The sequence below is a fragment of the Copidosoma floridanum genome, unplaced genomic scaffold (assembly GCF_036245765.1).
Source record: "Copidosoma floridanum isolate Cflo_tuat_1 unplaced genomic scaffold, Cflo_Japanese_pri ptg000001l, whole genome shotgun sequence".
NCBI lineage: Eukaryota > Metazoa > Arthropoda > Insecta > Hymenoptera > Encyrtidae > Copidosoma > Copidosoma floridanum.
In genome coordinates this window covers 8,040,524-8,059,826 of record NW_028321878.1, presented here as the reverse complement: position 1 = coordinate 8,059,826, position 19,303 = coordinate 8,040,524, and the positions used below count along the sequence as shown (strand labels likewise).

Genomic DNA, 19,303 nt, shown 5'->3' with positions numbered 1-19,303 from the left:
TGTGCTTCTCTCCACACTCGGTACTTACACTGCAAAAGGTATTGGACGTGTAGACTCGAATCCGCCACGCGCCGGCTCTTAGCCCGCATGTGCTGCGTTGGTATTCATACACCCATTAGCAGGCACACCGTCAGTTTTACGCTCCTGCAGTGACGTATACACGTATACTCGACCCACGAGGGTGCCCTGAACCCGTTGCGAGCTTCCATGTGGGTCCCCTCCCCTTTTTTTTTTTTTTTTTTTTTTTTTTTTTTCAATACTCTTGGGCCCCTTGTACTCGACTTCCTGCTCCCGTTCTCTTGACTCTCCCCCTCCAACCGAAAAATCTGCTTTGCGCGTATAATACCGTCCACGTACACCCTTTGCCCGGATTGTTTTGACGTTTTCAAAGTGAAACCCTCGTGGGTGCGGGCTTTGGTATTTCTTCGACGCGATTGTTGTGGTTGGCGGAGAATTTCAGAATCAAAACTCCCGTCTTGTCTTAATTCCCACCGATGGGTGTGTAATTACCAAAGACGTCGCTCGAAGCAAAGGAAATAGAGCAAAGGGCTATTGGAAAGGAAAACGCAAAGAGTAGGTACAAAGAGATGAGCATAGACAGTAGGTGCATATAGTATTTATGGCTCATTGTACTCGTGCAAATTCAGTAAAAGTTTTCTAGTTCGTGTATTTATATATATGTAAAACCATTGATAAATAAATAAAAGCCAATGGTGCATTCAAGTATTTCATAAATCTTTCAATAGACTTAAACTCCCCACGATAAAAAAACGATGTTTTGTTTAGCTCGTGCATTATTCACACAAATAACCACCCACGGGCAATCATCCTAATAGCTCCTGCATCCAGTGCATTCTCACTGTAATTGCTTTTCATCGGCACAGAGTATACCCAGCACACCACCCACAGAATCACCACACGCTCGGTCAGCGTCCAACGCACGGCGAGATCGAGCCCTGAACGAATTACCGAGTCGCGCACTACTTTACCTCACCTTGCGTACGGACGCAACAAAGGATGGAGCCAACTTTTATGTGCGCACACGTAATACGCGGTGTGTGTTTGCGGAGCTCTCCAAATGAAAAGGAGAAGAAAAAAAAGAAGAAGGCGAGCTGCAATAAAAAGGCTGCGGTGGAGAGAGAGGATGGACCTCGTATGATCCCTTCTGGAGATTTAAATCGCTCACCCAGACCGGAGCCTCATCCGCGAATTGCCTCCAGGTGTGATGAGATGCAAAGAGAAGAGGGAGGGGGGAAGCTCTTCTCAAGCTTGTACGTCGGAACCGCTGTGTATTGTATTGTGTATACATATACATGAGCATTATGCGCGTGACCTTGACTTTCCAATGAAATACCCGCGTAAATATTCATCGGTCGCCTCCGCGTTGCCACCGTCAATTTATGCGTACTGTGCTCACACTTGGGAGGTATAGATATATTATACGGGCTCGAGGGATGTGTGTCCGCCTGCCTACTCATCAGACACACACTCCTTCTCTCGACTTTCATGCAGCTTCATCGCGTTGGAAACGATAATCCCCTCACTCATGAATTTACACTTTAAATTGTTACTTTTTCAATGCCAACTACAGGAATACCTGCTCTCATTCTTTTGATTCAAGGTCACGTTAACCAAGAATTTCGTTTTTAATGGCACTAATCTGCGTGGAATCCGATTACACAGAAGATAATAACTCAAAGCTCCATTGATAAAGGTGGCACCTTATTTTTGGGATAAATCCTGATTGAACCATTTTTGCTAACTTGTGCGATACAAGATGTCTATTTAGCATTGGCAAAGCTTTGGTGTCCTTTCAAAAGAAAGAAAAAAAAAAAAAAAAAAATTCATTCATTGACTATTAAAATGGTTTTATTTGATGTTATATGAAGTATTGTCAGTGTCACAAGTTTGAAAACTACTGTCACGTTAAGGTGCAAAGAAAAATTCGTACCCATATGTATTATGGTCTCTCATGGCATTTTTTCATAAATATACTACCGTAAAATCGGAATGATCCCTCAACTCACGAATGGCATGCGAGAGTTAATTTAAAATAAAGTACTCAGCCAGCAAGTTTTAATCCTCGTTTGCAATGAAATTACACGAATGATGTAAGAAAAAACCGCATGATTAAAGCAAACAATTATTCCACACGACTCGTGGTAAAAGAGAGGACGAGTTGATCGGAGAAAGTAATGGTGGTGCTTTAATAAAAATAACTGGAAACTAGCCTCTCTAGAGACAACGACACCCACCTGAGTTTTAATATCCACGCATGGCTGTAGCTACGCATCAGTTGTCTTCTCCAGCACCACACGCAATTTGTCACTCATTGCTATATATACAGTGCACGTGCGAATGATACCGCGGATGCAACCTCACTCGCTAACATGCGAGTACTGCGCACAATACACGCGTTCTTGTAAGGTTTTGTGGCTACGATCATGCCTGTTGTTCTCTTGCGGAAAGCTCACACGACGACGAGTAGTAAAAGAGCCTGGGGGAGGAAGATGCGAATCGAGAGAGGTACGTGACCCCGATTGCGAAATCGCAAAGGAGCCGGTATACGAGTGCCTCGGGTGTACCAACCTGCTTGCTTCTCTGTGTACATGTATACACTTTTATCATATGGTGTATGAGAAATGAAAAAAAAAAAAAAAAAAAAAAAAAAAGACAATAATCCTGGCCTGCATCCCCACAGCTACGCGTCGTCAACCAACTCTGTTATTTGCACAAAGCACGTGACCACAACCGAGATAAGCAGCTACACCGATTGTGACAGTAATTTTTCGTTGTTTCTTTTTACGCGAAATTCATGAGACGCTGTCGAGTCACTAATTTCAAGCTTGGGTGCCCAATAAGTCTATCCTGATTATGCCGCAGCAGCTCTCGCAAGTCTGTAATTACACCGCGGTCTTGTAATTTGCTCGATTGATTGCCGATTAGTTTCGACGCTCAAGTTACCACTACTACTACTTTTATGCGCCGCGAACCTGATTGATGGAATTTTGCAAATGCGTGTTATCTGTCCGATGCGGAAGTGGGCACGAAGTAGTAGATATTAAACATTCGATAGGAGTATACCTACAGCGTAGTGATACTCTCTAAATTTGAATCAGTGACTGCTCGAATTGAGAGCCTGTTATGGACGTTCGCAAGAATTACATTTATTCGTGAATTTTCTTCACTGACTAGTCGTTAACTTATCAGCGGGTACAACAACACTTTTCATTGAAAATAATTGGCTTTGGACTATTACAGGGTATTATAACCAGATTTCCTGGATAATCACGGATGCATAATAATTTTTACCGGTTTGAATTTGGAAAGTCAATGTACATCGTTGAAATGAAAACATGGAATTCATATAATCATGTATTCAACAATTAGATTGGAGATGAAGAATCTTGTGCGCATGGAAAACTTTAAATGTAACTTTTTTTTTGTAACCGACAACGTGATGTTGTTAATTGTTTATTGGATCACGACAATGTGTCAAACACATTTCTGTGTTTGTGAGTGAAGTTTAAAAAATTGAATCTTGTACCACAAATAAATAAATAATACGAGACAACCCAAGGTGGAGCTATAATCAACGTTTCAACAGGCTAATCTTGTTATAAAAACTGTTCTTCCGAAACAGGTATGTAAAAGCGCAAAATCATTACTAATGGACCGTTGTACGTCCATTCGAGAAAAACCTACTTAATCGTGTCTTTACTCTCTTGAAACGGACACCACCACTTTAACTGCTGTGTGTAGGCACCGATTACTCCTTCCTCGGCTGCTGGATGTAGTGAAATTAAAAGTAAGGAAAAAAACTACAATTTACCTGTCGACCATCCAACAGATTGAGCTGTGCGCCGACTCTAGGCTGTGTGTATATATATATATATTTTGTACACAGTTAAGTCTTATTCCAATCTCAATTAAGGTCTCATCTTTTTTCATTTAAGACGAAGAAAAAACAACTCCACTGTATACTTAAACGGTGCCGTAGTTTACTGTTGAGCTCTATTACCTCTACCTCCACCCCCCCCCCCCCCGCAAAAAAAGGATACGCTATCCTCGCTGATTTTTATTTTCTTCATACACGCAAAAAACAAAAATTTCGTTTCTAATGTCCTCAAAAGTTAAGATCCTACAACTCTTATGTCATTTGGAGTTATTTAATGACTTTAAGAACTTGCAATATTTCTAAAAAAATAGTAAGATCTTTGAGAAAGACAACACTTGAAATATTAAAAAAAAAACTTTGTAATGTTTCTTCATTCCCTTAACTGTTAATAATATTGTGTAAGTTCTCCAACTGTCTCGTGGAGCAGCTCGCAAGTCTCTACGTAAATCACTCGACCACAACTATACAATTGAGTGGAGCTGAGTTAATTGTTACTCTTGCATGAATTAAATTTATGTAGAAAAAAAAAAAGCCACCTCTCGAGACCAGTCCACCTGCACTTGATGCAGCAATAAAAAAAGTAGAGTAAAAATACAGCAACCAACCAACTGAGAAACCATCTCGAAGCCACCACCCTCCCTCCTGACAAGGGTAGCCAAGGGTGGATTTATCACCAGCCGGGATCGCAGGAATCTCCGCGTAGCAGCCCCCCAAGGCGTAGCTTGTTAACGCGGCGATACATTTTTCTAAAGGTGCGCACTCGCGAAGTGCGTCATTAGACCGAGGAAAAGATCCCGATGGGAGAGCGGGAGAGAAAAAAAAAAAAAAAAAAAAACACAAGCCAGCGACACCCTGTCCCAGTGCATACACACCGTGAAGAAATCTCTCAAGCTTCCACCTGGGTAATTCAATTTTCCCCGCTCAAGAAATCCATGTACGGAGCATCGGAGCGTGCCGTTCCCCGTATAATATACACAGGGGGTTGCCGTATACGCGTTACTTTTGTCCTAAGCCAGAGGGAGGGTCGCGGGTATAGGCCACTTGTCCCCGCGTATGCGCGCCCACGAACTCCAGCGCGGGAAATTAAAACGGAGCCGCAAATTCTCCCTCCCCCCTCCCCCTCTTTTTCTTTCCGAAGAAGAAATAAAGAACGCGAATGCCAGCAGTGGGAAAAAGAAAAACACGCGGAAGGGAGCTGGCTCGCGAGTCGAAATGGAAAAGAGACCCCCTGTCGCAGGCGTGTGTATAAGTATATTCTTGCACTTGCGATCTCGTGCTGGATAAAATACATCGCTCTTGTGTTTCGTGTATAATGGGTACGTTGTTCCCTCGCAAGTACATGCCCGAGAACTATACGTGTGAAGTGCATTATATTGTGCAACGGGGAGACCTGCGACCCTATGTACGACACGTGCATTTATATAGTGGATCGCGTTAGGAAACGAGTGCGCGTGAAAAACAACGATAATCGCTTCGAGGGTGCGGTGCACTATTTTCCGGTGGGTATACGCGCCTGCCCCTGCGTGTCTATCGTGTCGTGTTTTCTCACACTTTGAGTTTTTTTTGTATAATTCGAGGCACTGCGAAATTTCCTTCTTTTTTTTTCACATTTGCTCACGAAGAAGGGGTCACGTGTGCGAAAATGCATCTTGAAACGTCCTGACTTCTGAGGTAAAAAAAAAAAAAAAACTCTGGACATTACATAATTGTATCCCTTGAAATTTAGTATATATGATTCCTAGCTTCTGCACGTGTACAAAGAACAATAAATGTATATGATTATAGTCACCCTTTTACGCGTCCATCAAAAATTAAAGCTGTCAAAGCTCAGTGAACGACCTACCTTTTATCGTAAAAAAAAAAAAAAAAAAAAAAAATTCCCGTCACGTGGCGCCGCTCTCGAACAACAGCACAGGGAGATCGAGACAATTGGCATTCAACTAGTTAGAATTTTAGAGGAAACCGAGCCCGTAAACATCACGAGCGTAAACGTTCACCAATACTACATTGTAACACGAGCCATGGAGCCATCAGGGAAAACTCGAGAGAGAAAGAACTATACGTCTCGTCCCTGGTCCCTGCTATCCGTAATGGAACGTATTGTCACCCTCGATTTGCGCATTATACTACCCAACACCATCTTTTGCGACCCCTTTATTTACCACCGCCATTCATCTCTGCCATTGTTTTCTCAGGCAGCTAGCGCGCTTCCTGCCTCGTGTATTCCATACGCGTTTCGGCCCCGTAAGGATGGTGATGCGTGCAACAACCATAACCCCATAGTATAACGCAGAGCTCGATAAATGGGGCTATACGTATACATATATACTTATATGGGTAGGTCGTTTCATCGGGTCCCGGCACAGACCGAGTCCTGGACGATAGAGCGCAGAGACACACACACACGTGCGCGTGCTTTTGTTCGTTCATTATATAGGAGCCTCGGGTGTGTGTACATGTGTGCCCAGGAGCGAGTAAACAAGCATTGTGGGTCGTGCGAATAAAGCGGGAGATTACGTTTTTTAAACGTGTCTGGATATTTTTCTTTTCAATCGGTTGCTTTGCACGTGTGCACCCGTGACACCTCCCACGATATACGATTTCCTTCGAGTGCTGGATCAGTGAAAATTGCGCTCTCCGTGGTATACGAAACTGCATGCATGAGAAACTAGCTTAAAGGAGTACTGATGCTTTTGAGTAGTCACGTTTCGTTCACTTGTCGTGTTTTAGGTTTTACATACGCCGCAGCTGTTGGTTTTTTTCAATCAATCGTGGATACTTTTATTGATTAAATCATCAGTTCACGACATCAGTTGAATTTGCCAACTTTCGGTGAAGTTAATACGTCTTTTAGGCAGAGTATTTAAATGATCTCCAAGTAGGATGAGAAGTTTTTTTTTTTCTTTGCCAACTTCTTTCAATTTTTGACTCGTTTTGTAAAAAAATAGTATCTTTAAAAACTGCAAAACAAAACTGTCAATTCCTGTGTGGTTGAAAATTAAAAAAAGCTGTTTGTATGACTACGTTCACTGCTGATTTTTGTAAAAGTTAGCAGTTGGTCAATTAATGCATTTTCTCATAGAACTGCAAACACCAATAATCTGCAATTTTTTGCAACTTTTATATACCAACTTCACGTGCGTATACGTACTGTGTACTTAACACACCATCAAATTATTAAGTATTATAACTCGTACGTCTCAGTTACGAGCCCCTAATGTATACACTCGGAGCGTTGATCATCAGGGTTTTCTCGACGTATTAATAAGTCAACTCCCGTGACAACGGAATTTTCATCGCGTCAGCGAGGACCGTTGTCGCATTATGCGCGCTAGTACCCACCTCTACCAGCAGAAACAAACCGATACTCATAATAACTTGGACAAATGGCCACACGGTGTATATAGATCGAAGATGACGGGAGACGAAAAATTCAACGTCGGAGCTTGGCTGATGAATCGACGCCTCCCACGCAACGCACATCAGGGCACGGAGACGATAAATCATATACGCAAACATCAGGCACACTAATAAACCCTGGACGCCGAAATAGCCAAGAGAGGAGACAGACTCGCGTTACTGGCAATAGAGTGTCGTTCCCCCGCACATATACATGCACATAGGCAGGGGGGGGGGGTTCGACGATTGGGTTCGGACGACCTGCAAACCGTATAGCGATGTCGCCGGCAACGCGCCATTAGATTTCGAGGTCAGTAGCGCGCCGGCTCTCCTCTCCTCTTGATAAATGTATTTCAAGCCCGACTCGCGCTCCTATTGGTCCCCATCTTGAGCGTGATATGGGTGCACGCGATGCGACATGCAAATCATACGCCCAAACGTCGTTGAGTAATCGTCTCTTTAAGTGCAATTCGATTCCGAAACAACGTAGCTTGCAGTTGGTACATGCTTTGGTCATTTATGATGCTAGACATGTATCTAAGACGTGGGGTATGATGATTATTGGCTGATTTTGGTATTTCTATAGAGAGACTGATACATCCCTCGATAAGAGTTGTTGAACCTAAAGCTTGCAAGTCCACGTGGTTCTGGTGAATTTATTTAATTTGTTTCCATCCAACTAAATAATTTTTTCGAAACCCACAAGCAGTTGGAGACCACTTTGAGATGCTTCGAGAGAAAACTTGGGTGCCAGCCGGATCTCCCAATTCTAATTTCAACGTCAACGACAAGCGAAAAAGTAAATCAAACGAGAGAACGTCACCCCCAACAATGCACCCGAGAGCAGAGACGTATATATAGTACAACGCAATCATCGATTTGAAGCATAACATAGGCCTCCCCTGGGCATGTAATATATCAGAGCATCGCATCATAGACACTTGTAAAATGTACATATACACACTTACGTGCGAGACGTAGGCGCGTGCTGCCAGACGCAAGGCCGGAGATTTGTCTCCCGAAATAGAACCGGGCCGGGGCTTCTGGAAATAAGAGCCGATGGGCGCACCCGGCTTTGCCGTATACATATAGCTCTCTTTCGTCACAAGTCAACTTCCTGTTGGTGCAGCTCCTCCCGGCGGCGTGGATCCTTGGACCCGGGGTTTTAATAGACGCCGTTAATCCGATTGTTTGTTTTCAAATCGGTACAGACTTTACTGCAGCTTTATTTTCCGCTGGCTTTGCACGCACGAGCTATCTAGATTTTTCCCTATCGGGCTTTACTCAATGGGCATTGTACGTTACACTCGCGGGTACTTTGATGCTCGAGGCACCGGATTTATAAATATTTGCCGATCAACTGAATGGCCTTTTGTTTTCGGAGCAAACGTAATACCTATCTTTGAACGCCGGTACCTTCTGTTGATTGTACTATGTGCTTTTCCAGTTATAAACGTTTGGGTGCTTGGATTGCAAATTTTTTTCTTTTTTTATCGATCAATCATATGAGAATTCATCTGACTGGGAATTTACAGGTGCATATCGTAACTATATTGTACCATTATACCCACGAAAGTGTCAATGAGTGCCATTTATTTTACTCGTGCGCGTATACCATTTAAACAAAACAAACGTATTGGCCAATGTGACTACCGTTTTGGTACAAAGTTGAATGTGTTTAAAAACGAAAAAATAATGTTTTCACCTCCATTCTCCGATCACTGTCGGACAGTTGAAAGCACCAACAAACTGTGCTTTTTGTGCTTTGCACGCACGTATGCGTAACACATGTATTGTCAGTGCAGCGCAGCGCTGTACTTTTGTTTAGTGTGTCAGAGCCGTCGGGCTCGCTGTCTCCAACGCCTTTGTACTTGGCGAAAAAAAACGCGTTTTTATGCACATTACGTGTGTGTTTGTAGGTACTACTATTCTCGACCGAGTTTTCGAGCTGCGCCACTGTTAATGCGTACGTGTGGTGATTGACATTGTCGTGGACGTGCTCACCTGTGCTTTCCATTCCCGATTTTTCATCCATTCGGTGACTCTTTTTTTCTCCTTTGCTTTTATTGTCGGTTCGCAAACTCTGGCCCACAATAAGCTCTCAAGTTATACTCTGCCACGAGGTTTACGACGGACAAGTTTTTGTAGCACACATGACAGATGCTCATCAGAAGAATTTTAAACTCATTATGGTATTAATTTTAGTCCATTAGAAAAATGTACCGACGTGGGTGCTATTCTCTACTGGGCTTACGTTTATTATCAGGAGTAACTATAAATAAGAAAAACAATAGTTTTCGGCCAAAGCTGTCAAAGGGACTTGGGCTCGAGAATACCAACAGTGTGACTATAAAGTGGTTTAGAGGTAACAATTTACGAGAATCACAGGACCAGTAATCCCAAAGACTGCGACATGTCGTTTTTTTTTTTTTTTTTTTTTTTTTTTTTTGAAATTCCGTAAATATCTCGCGTGCCTTAACCCCTGACTCCAAAAAGCCGCGGCTGGTGCGTTTTATTCGTAAGTACAGTGCACAAGAGCCTCTAACGCATAGAAAAGTCACAACGGAAAGAGAGATAGGGCGAGACGCAAGTGTAGCCGGGCAGCTCAATGGGGCTTCTAAAATTATACCCAAGCGAGAGAGCCTTTCGTGAATCAAAACGTAAATAAGTCTCCCTTGAGTGCTTTGTTTTCGATACTTGTACTTGCACCCGGTTCCTATGTAGTCCGGATGACGTTTCGAGCTCTTTAATGGGGTCCCCCTCCGTAACATACGGAGCGTTTTCGTGCGTTTATATGCGCACACGGGAGCCCATCACGGGGCGCCTAATGGATCGAGATTTAAGTGCCGCTCCCGATGGATATGGGCCGATGAAAATAGTCTCATCGAGACTGCATCTCTGCGAATTCGCGGTGGGAGTCCTAAAGATAAATCGGCAAAGAGCGAGGATTTTGAGGAAACGCGAGTAACACGGGCTAATACTCGTATAAGTATACCTCGACAACGACGTAGGTCGTTGTGTATAATATATAACACATGCGGGGGCTCAGCTGCGCTGCCGCGATGGCTTTGGAGCTCAGCGTCGCCGCGACGACATTCGTCTTCCGCGCGAAACTTACGCAGTCGCGTAGGTACACGTGTATACACGAGGGGGAAGGGCTACACACCTTTGTCGTCGCCCTCTGTGAATTTTCCCCTCCACGTGGTGTATATATTTATAATATGCATATATACTTACACGCGGCTGTTCTGCCGGGAAATCGGAATACACCTACGCGCGTTTCGCAGACTCTGCCATTATTATTTTATTTCTTTGATGCCTCTTCCCTCTCGTTTTGCGAGCACATCATACATCCCAGTTGGGACTGAATAATACACCGAGACGCGAATTTTCACGTGGGTTTTAATATGCATGAGCTTGCGGAGCTTTTTATTATTTACGAGGGGACGAGCTTGCGGCTTTCTCTGATGTTGCGTGTGGGGGGGGGGGAGAAAAGGGAGACAGAGGAAGAAAGTGCAAAGCGAAGAAGTGGCAATTAACGTTGTTGCACCTGAATCGATGCTGGTGAATTTCCTTTGGAGAGAAAAAAAAAAAAAAAAAAAAAAAAAAGAGAACAAAAGTAAAAACACCGGTATTGGACGAGATTGCCCGCAAAATCTTCAACCAAACAGTGAAAACATGGTTATGCTGTATCATTACGATCTATCAGTTTCAAAAAAAGGTACGCGGTGTGTCTACACGGTAGGCACACGCAAGGGTGCTTAGTAGGTTTCTCGAGTCTCATCTCCCATAAGTTTGACGAGGAGTTCAAGAGTGTAAGGCTCGAAGCAAAGAGCCAAGAAGAAAATCCGAGTCCAAGTAGCGCACGTATTATTTATCAGGGTAGAGGTTCGCAGCGTTTAATATTTGCGGAGGGGATTGCCTTTCGGGTGTTGACTCACATTTCTGACCGGTGGTGCTTGTTACCGCTACCGTTGGCTATAAGGATGGAAAGTACAAATATAAAGAGTCAGAGCCACAAAACAGCGTCCTTTCTGCGAAAAAATGAGGGCTATGCGCAAGAGGGTCGTATATTGTTGTGGCGGGGTTTGGAGAGCGAAACGGATCCTCTGTACTACGGTTTTTTTTTCTGTCGTTTCACTGTTTGCGTGGATACGCGTAGGTGTGGTAGGGGTACTGCTAATCCAGTTTGTGCGGCAAACACGTGTAAAACGGGCTTCGTTCTCTTCCATTACACCGCAGAGTTTGGCTCGACGAAAAAGAGGGTCGGTCGTGAGAGAAAATATGGAAGAAAAAACCCAACGAGAGCTACACGTGTATACAATCGTCTTTCTCGGGGCACTTCTTTTTTCTCCCATTACCGAGGACCTAACGAGAAACCCCATAAAGTTCAACTGCGCGCCGCCGCAAATGAGATTTATACCACTGAGCGCCTTCTCGAGCAACACCATGGGCTCTTTATTTTAGTTTTCATTGCATCTCTCGCCCTCCGAGGTAAGGAAGGAAAGCGCGAGGAACAATGTATAGTAGCGACTCTTTTGGCTCAATACTCTCGATGTCTGGTACCGAAGGCTTACGCTCTGTTGCTCTAGACGGTGAACTTAAACGCCAAGACTCGTACTTTGTAGGTTTTCATCATATCTGTACTAAAGTCCCAAAATTGCATAGTGAATCTCGTTTGGAAATTAATTCCCTAGCAAAAGATGTATGACGGAGATCGACACCTCCTCCCTCCGATGCTTACGTGCTCCGAACAATAGCCGTCGCCCACGAGTCGTGAAACAACATCATAGGAAACAATCGCTCGGATATATCCATGATATTTTCGTACATTGAAGCTTACACAATTAGACGTTTACCCATTGTGTAGGCTCGAAACAGTTGAATTCTCGAAAATAAGACAAACGAAACGTGGAGAAACAACATCAGACTCCTCTGTCCCTTTTATTTTACAGCCAATTCATGTACGCAGTCATACGTGTACTTATATACATTTGGCGTAGGTGCGATTGAAAAGACAACATATGTGGGAATTAAAAATACGCTTGTCCATGCATATGCGACCTACGAGTCATTGAATATGTGGGTAGTCGTGTAAATAAGACCCCTGGGCGCCCCCTCGGCCAAATGTTCTCCCCTGATTTTTAAGTGTATGTACATACATGTATGGACTCGTATCGTTCCGCGTGGGGGTCATTAATATCGAGAAAATGACAGTTTAAGTTGGGATGATCAAAAAGAAAGATAGAAAAAATTACCCTGCAGTAACGAGCGGCATTAATTTCAATTCCATTACGATTTGTGTGGAATCCAGGCTCTCCTGTCTAATGTCCATATGCATCGGCGCGATAGTTCATTTCATGCATCGATATATCATCGACGACCGAGTGATTACAAAGGAGATTTATGCCATTCGTCCCCCGCACACTTAAGTATACCCTGTACACCTTTACCTAAGCACACACAGTTACACCCACGAAGAACTCTCAACATTGAGCAGAAGCAACTTCGAAAAAGGACATTCATAAGACACACGGGCACTTTTGAAAAAAAATGTATGTTTAAAATTACATTTTTCTACAATGTACAGTGTACCGACGACAGAGGACATCTCGTATGCGCGCCCGTTATCGCACCCCGACCCACCCCACCCATCACTCAGCCATCTGTAACAGTGACACACAGGGTGTGTAGGCACCCCCGATAACTCGATAAACGATAATAATTGCTTCCTCACCGCAGAGAGGAGCTCCCAGCTGGGCTCTTGGATGCGGAATCAGGGAGATAAGAAAGAGAGAGAGAGAGCTAATAGGCACCGCTCTCCAGGGGGGCTATACCGATTGTATATATCATCCCCTCGGTGGCTATATCGGATTTATCGCGATGAATCGTCAAATTGACCACGGCGGAAGTAACAGCTCAACCCCTATGCATTGTGTCACACCCATACACGCGCACAGAGTAAGAATATCACATATGTATATATAGAAAGGGGCACGGTGGCACAGCTGTCGTCGGCGCTCACCTTTCTCGCGCGAGGGGGTTGTTACTTATTCCGGCTAGTTGCTCGGTTAGTTTGCTCGGAAATAGGGAAGCCGCTACGTACACCCCAACACACAGGTATCGTTTTGCCTGCAGGATGGGTCTCGCACGCGCGCCGGCCGGTCTCTCTCTCTCTCTCGGATCGTCGTGCTTTTTTCCACATCGCGCGACTTACCCGTAAGTACAACACACCCGGCACCCCCCGATTGCAATAGCTCCTCTTTCTTCTCCCCCTTTTCCCTCTTTTTGTATCGTTTGGTGCGCGCCTACACTTTCACGCTCTTTAGATTATCCTCCCCTTTCCACTGCTATCGTGTGTGCTTGTAAAGAGCTCCGAGCGGTCGCTCGTACTGGAAAAAAACAAAAAAAAAAAGAAAAAAAACGTGGCTGATTACCCTATTCATTGCCGTGGGCTCGGTATAAATGAATGCGGTGCAGAGGGTGTAATTGTGCTTTCCACGGGGATTGGGTATCGTTTTGTTGACCAAACGGGCGCAGGTGCGCGTTAATTGGAACAACTCGATCGAGCTGCCGAACCAGCCAGTTGATGGCCGATGCAACAACTTATTGGCTTTTTTTTGTGTGTGTGTGTTTTTTTTTTATGGGAAAACGAGTTACATCGGTACAAGTGGTGATGGCTGCCACGTCAATCTTAAGGGTCGTAAATTTTGTGAATAGAGACACAGTTTGTATATAAGCGAACACTATTATAGATCGTGGTTGATAATCTCCGAGGTGATTGTATATCTGTAAAACTATTTCGTACAATATTTATGGGGGTCGGTGGTCCAGCTTACACTGAAATTATTATATTTACAGGCTATGGTAAACATATATTTTGCTCCTATGGAGGACCTATAGAGATTTACGAAATGTATGACCCTATGTGCACAAGTTTTCTCGAGAGATACCTTATTGTGTCTCAAGTATCGTATCTCAACAGGGTTCATTCAACTTTGTGGAACTAGTAAGGCTTTGAAAGGCACGCGCGTCACAACAAAGGAGGATGCACGCTTTGTATATAGGGAACAGCGAGAAAAGAAAAATCTTAAACAAAGACAAAAAGACGATAGATTCAGAGACACGTGGACTTATGGTTTTTAATTTCCGAAAACGTTGTCCCACACGTGTACCATTCATTTGACAATTCGAATAAATTATCGGTACTGTTTAACATGAATGACAAGATATTTCGATCATTTATAAAAATCCAGTGGCTAGAAATATAACCCACGAGAGTGTCTCTTTAGGCAACTCGAGGACGTTTCGATCGAGCGGAAGTCCAACACAAAGAAGAAGAAGAAGAAGAAGAAGCGAGTTGGGCTTCAGAGTACAAAGTAGGATGGGTTGAGCCGCAGACGCGGATGCTGGGACGAGATTTCCTAGAGGAAGTACACCACTGTACACGTGTTGTATGGGTGTATATGTGTGCGTGGGTGGCTTTTTCGCGCGCAAATATGAGTGGTTTTCGCTGAAGGAGGGATGAGCCTCGAGAGGCGAAGTCAAGGGGCTTCGTTCGTACGAGGGTATACTTATATCTCCTGCTTTTTCTTCTTTTCTATTATCCCGTGCACACCGTAGGTATACACGACCCCGTAAGTATATAGATAACGTCGTCGGAACAAAAGACCATAGCGGCAGCAGCGAGTGCCGTCTCCGGAAGCCGGTGCAATCGACTCGATCGAGGAGACGAGAGTAAAAGGGGTATTATGCCATGTGCTCGAGATGCCGGGAGTGCGCCCACGCGGTATTATTCTTCCAGAGGCAGATGCGTATCTCTGCAGGCGTAAGTGTATATCTTTTATGTGTACGACACTCGGGAATCATATGAGCTTATATTGAAGTGTTAGCGCCGCGTACCGCATAAGTGGTGGAAATTATTCCCTCTCTCGTTGTTCGAGTGGTTTGCGCGCGCTGATAAATGTTCATTGTACAGAACAGCGCTAATGTGCTGCCGGAACGAGGAGGAATGCTCGCCGAGCGTCTTTGATGAGTCGGGGACTCTGATGTCACTTTTAACAGAGCCGCGCACGCGGTAATCGCGGGTCACCTTGTTGAAAAAATAAATAAATAAATAAAAATCACTCGCCAATCTAAGGACTTCTTAGTTTTGGTTTTTTAATGGGTTGGGCGGTAATTTCTGCTGCGCAAACAGTAAAAGTTTTACTTTATCAAAGATACAAATTACCGTCCATCAAATAACTGTTGTCATCTAGCAATATGTATATGTATCTATACAAATCTAGAGACAACTACTGGTTTTTCGGGACGAGTGAGAAAAAAAGCTGTGAATTTCGCTGACAAAAAAAAAGGTCCAATTTTTGAAACAAGAAAACTCATTTAAAGACAAAAACCTGCGCTGCAAAAAAGCTAGATTGCATCGTAAATTTTTTTCTTCATCAGTTATCACCCCTAGATACAGAAAAGCCCAATAATGTCGTGAAAATCGGGTTGTTAACACGTGGCCATCCTCACACCATGCATGCACTGTGCTACAGAAAATACATGCCGCTATAAAGTAGACACTCCCGCAAGCGCGATTTCGTGAAACGGCTCGTATATTGGGGGGAGCGGAGGTGGTGGGAAACAGATGCGTATCGCGTCGAATCTCTGCAACGAGCCGCTGTGCCGAGGGGGTGCTGGCACGGGATGTTGGTACAGAGCCGGAAACAACAAAAAAAGCAAAATAATAGTGATAGGGTGCACATGCGTACAAATAAATAAACACACGGTCTCTCTTTTTATGACTTTGGAAACGCACGTTGTGAATGTGTGATGATGTCCTTTGGAAACTGAGGGAGAGGACGTCATCGACGAGCAGTCGTTCAGACGTTGGTGGTGCGAGTTCTTTGTGTGTGCTTGTGCGTTGATTGCCTCTAGCTGCGGGAATTTTCATTTTCATTTCTTCCTTTTTACTTCCTTCCTTTCTCTCCCCCTTGTGGCTCGGTGACACTTTTATTTTTCCTTTCATCGCTTGCGTTGATTTGGTGTAATTTCGAAAAAGTCGCTTCGACCAATGGTATATTGAAAAATTTATGATTCCCGCGATCAACGTTTTGATGAGATACTCAATTGTTGTAAAAGTTTAAATTTTAGAATTTTGTTTTATTACATAAACCTTGAAATGGTTTCGAAAAGAATGTGATTTAGCTGTTTTTATGTAGTTTTTACTACCGTCCAAATGAACGTACAAATCATAAAACACTTTCGGTAAGAACTATCATAAATCAGCTTGATTTCTCGATTTGAGGATTAGTATAGTCACATCGAAAAGGTATGAATTAACACATCATTCACACGTAAACTGTGATGGTGTGAGAAATCTTGTAGTTATTTTTAGTAACCAATAAAAATTAGAGGACGATTTTTTAAAAATAATTCTTGCAAAGCTATAATAACATGTAAAAAAAAAAAAAAAGAAAAAAAAAAAACCATATGGAGGTAATAATAATAATAATAACCCTTGAATCCGATTGAATTGCAGATATAGCGATGGACTGGTCGGACCACGCTCTGTGGTGGCCTGCACGCAACCATTGGTTGACAAGGACGCGGAGCACCCTAGACCAGTACGGGGTAGCTGCCGACGCCATCCTCCAGTTCACGCCCATGCACAAGACCCTGAGGGTCCAGCTGCCCGACATGCGATATCTCGACTGCAGGGTCGACTTTTCCGTAAAGACCTTCAACGCCGTCATCAATCTCTGCAAGGAACTCGGTGAGATATTACATCCATGCATCAGCGTCTTCTCTCTCTCCCCCCCTTTTTTTTTCTTACCCAGCCATCCCCTTCTTTCTTCATTCGACAGATGCCTCCTCCTTGTCCTCCACCTTCTCTTTTGTTCCCCCTTTCTCGTCTCCCGAGTCTCTACTTTTCTTACATCTTCCATATACATGCATAAATATCACGTTGCTGTAAGCTAGGGTTCACCCTATTTTTTTCTCTCTCAGAATTGTTTTAAATATTCGGAAAGGATTTTAATCCTGAAATGCAATGGCTAAATATATAAATATGTACATTTGTCATGAAATTTGAGGGATTTGTTTTTCAAGTTCAACCGGCAACTCTGGTAATTGACTAGAAAAAGTTCTTACTCCTTGGCATCGATCAATCTACTCATACCACCAGTGTCGGAGTATCAAAAGAAGCAAAGGATAGTCGAAATCGATAAACGAGTTGTTTATTCATTTTCCTATATTTTGATGTTCAATTACGTTCAATGAAATTATATCAAAATTGCTCCTCAGTAAATAAATAACGTAATGAACTTTGTATTTTACGCCTTCAGCAATGTACAAAATTGACTAAAATTTGCGAACCAAATAGTAGTGTTGTTTATCATGTACAGAAATCTTTAATGACCCCTGGACTGTGAATTCGAACATTCGGACAATCGCTCGTGTGTATATCTTGGTTATCGCTCGCGTAATAATTATTTCTGTCTCCAAGTACAGGATGATACGTGGACTATACCTATAATAACGGGTAATAAAAAATCTCCCCTCGAGTCACGCGAGCGAGGCCTTTTCCTTCTCGACGAACGGGAATAACATCAAAGCCGGATGGTGAGACAGTGAGGCCTTTTTTTTCTCTCATTACGGCTGGTAAGCTAATTGCTTCAATTACGATAAGATATTGCGCACGGTTGCACGCAAATTGGGCGTGGGGGGGTTTTTTTTGAAACCAAAAAGCAACAACTATCAAAAGAGGTCTTCATTTCGCTCGTCATTTCTGATAACTCGGAAGATCCGTTCGTTTTTATATTTATTTATTGTTTTATCATACGAGTTACTTATATACATATGTATCAAAGATATCTGGATCGTTGGTATTTCTCTCATTTAGCGCTTCCCGTTTATTACATTCGGTTGTTCCTTATATCTTGGATTGATGCCCAGATAATTCAAAGACCATTACATCCGTTTCATGATGGAAATTTTATGTCAACAATAATGGTGGCTTCAGCTTTTCAATCGAATTGATTTAAATTGAAACGTATCTTTTAAACCATGTATAATTAATATGTACTATAAAGACATCACAATCATGTACGGCTTGATTTGACCGAATTTAACGTTGTCAGTATTGTATATTATTCATAACAGTATAGTATGTATTTAATGAGTGTTTTGATTAAATCGATGCTTCGTTTGTTTCACCAACTTTACTAAATTAAATTATTATTTTTAATGTAAAAAAAAAACCGATGCAGGAAGGCTGTGCACTGGAAATTATGCCTGTCACAGATTCAACACGCTTTTAACTGTGTTCAATCTGTGACATGATGTTCGAGGTTCTAGAAACTCCGTAAATAAATTTTTTGTCTTCAAAATGATTAAATTCAATAGACCTGGTTAATTGGATTAGTTGATAGTAATGGATCGATTTTATTGTTTGACACATGATTATATTAATATTGATGCAACTCGAATAAACGCGTTTACAACGTAGCAAGTCGCAAAATTGATAACGAAGTGCTTTCAGTTTTTAAATGCAAATGCACGTCAAGATATACGCATATATGGGTATGGATTAATGGGACGGATCGAGAAAGATGATCGATGAAGGTGTGAATAGATTGTGGACCGACACATCCTCACGACGCATGTATACAAGGGCTACACGTTTTACCTTTTTTGGAGATGCAAAGATACGCGAGAGGTCGTGCCGCTTATTGTTATATATACATGTATACACAACATATATTATATATACATACCCATATGGTGCGTGACGTGTGCAGCAGAACCGGTTTTGGAGATTTCGATCGAGCAAGAGTCTTTGGTTAATGTCGAATGATGCATTTTTTCCACTTCTTTTCTCTCGACTGAAATCTGTATTTAGGGCTGATGTAGTGGCTAAAGGGGATTTCGAGCACTGAACGTATATACAATTTGCGTCTCACTTGATCGGATTTGGACGGTTATTTATTTTTCGGTAAGCTCGCAGCACTGCACTAACAC

At 42.9% G+C, this 19,303-nt stretch overlaps 1 protein-coding gene across 1 annotated transcript in view; it reads left to right on the top strand.

Annotated features, from left to right (window-relative positions):
• LOC106639827 (unc-112-related protein) overlaps positions 1-19,303 on the top strand; it is a 92,639-nt gene that overhangs the window by 68,057 nt on the left and 5,279 nt on the right. Inside the window, exon 2 of the mRNA XM_014353617.2 lies at positions 16,824-17,057. Within this exon, the coding sequence (XP_014209103.1) occupies positions 16,824-17,057 (234 nt within the window). The remainder of the gene's footprint in view (positions 1-16,823; positions 17,058-19,303) is intronic.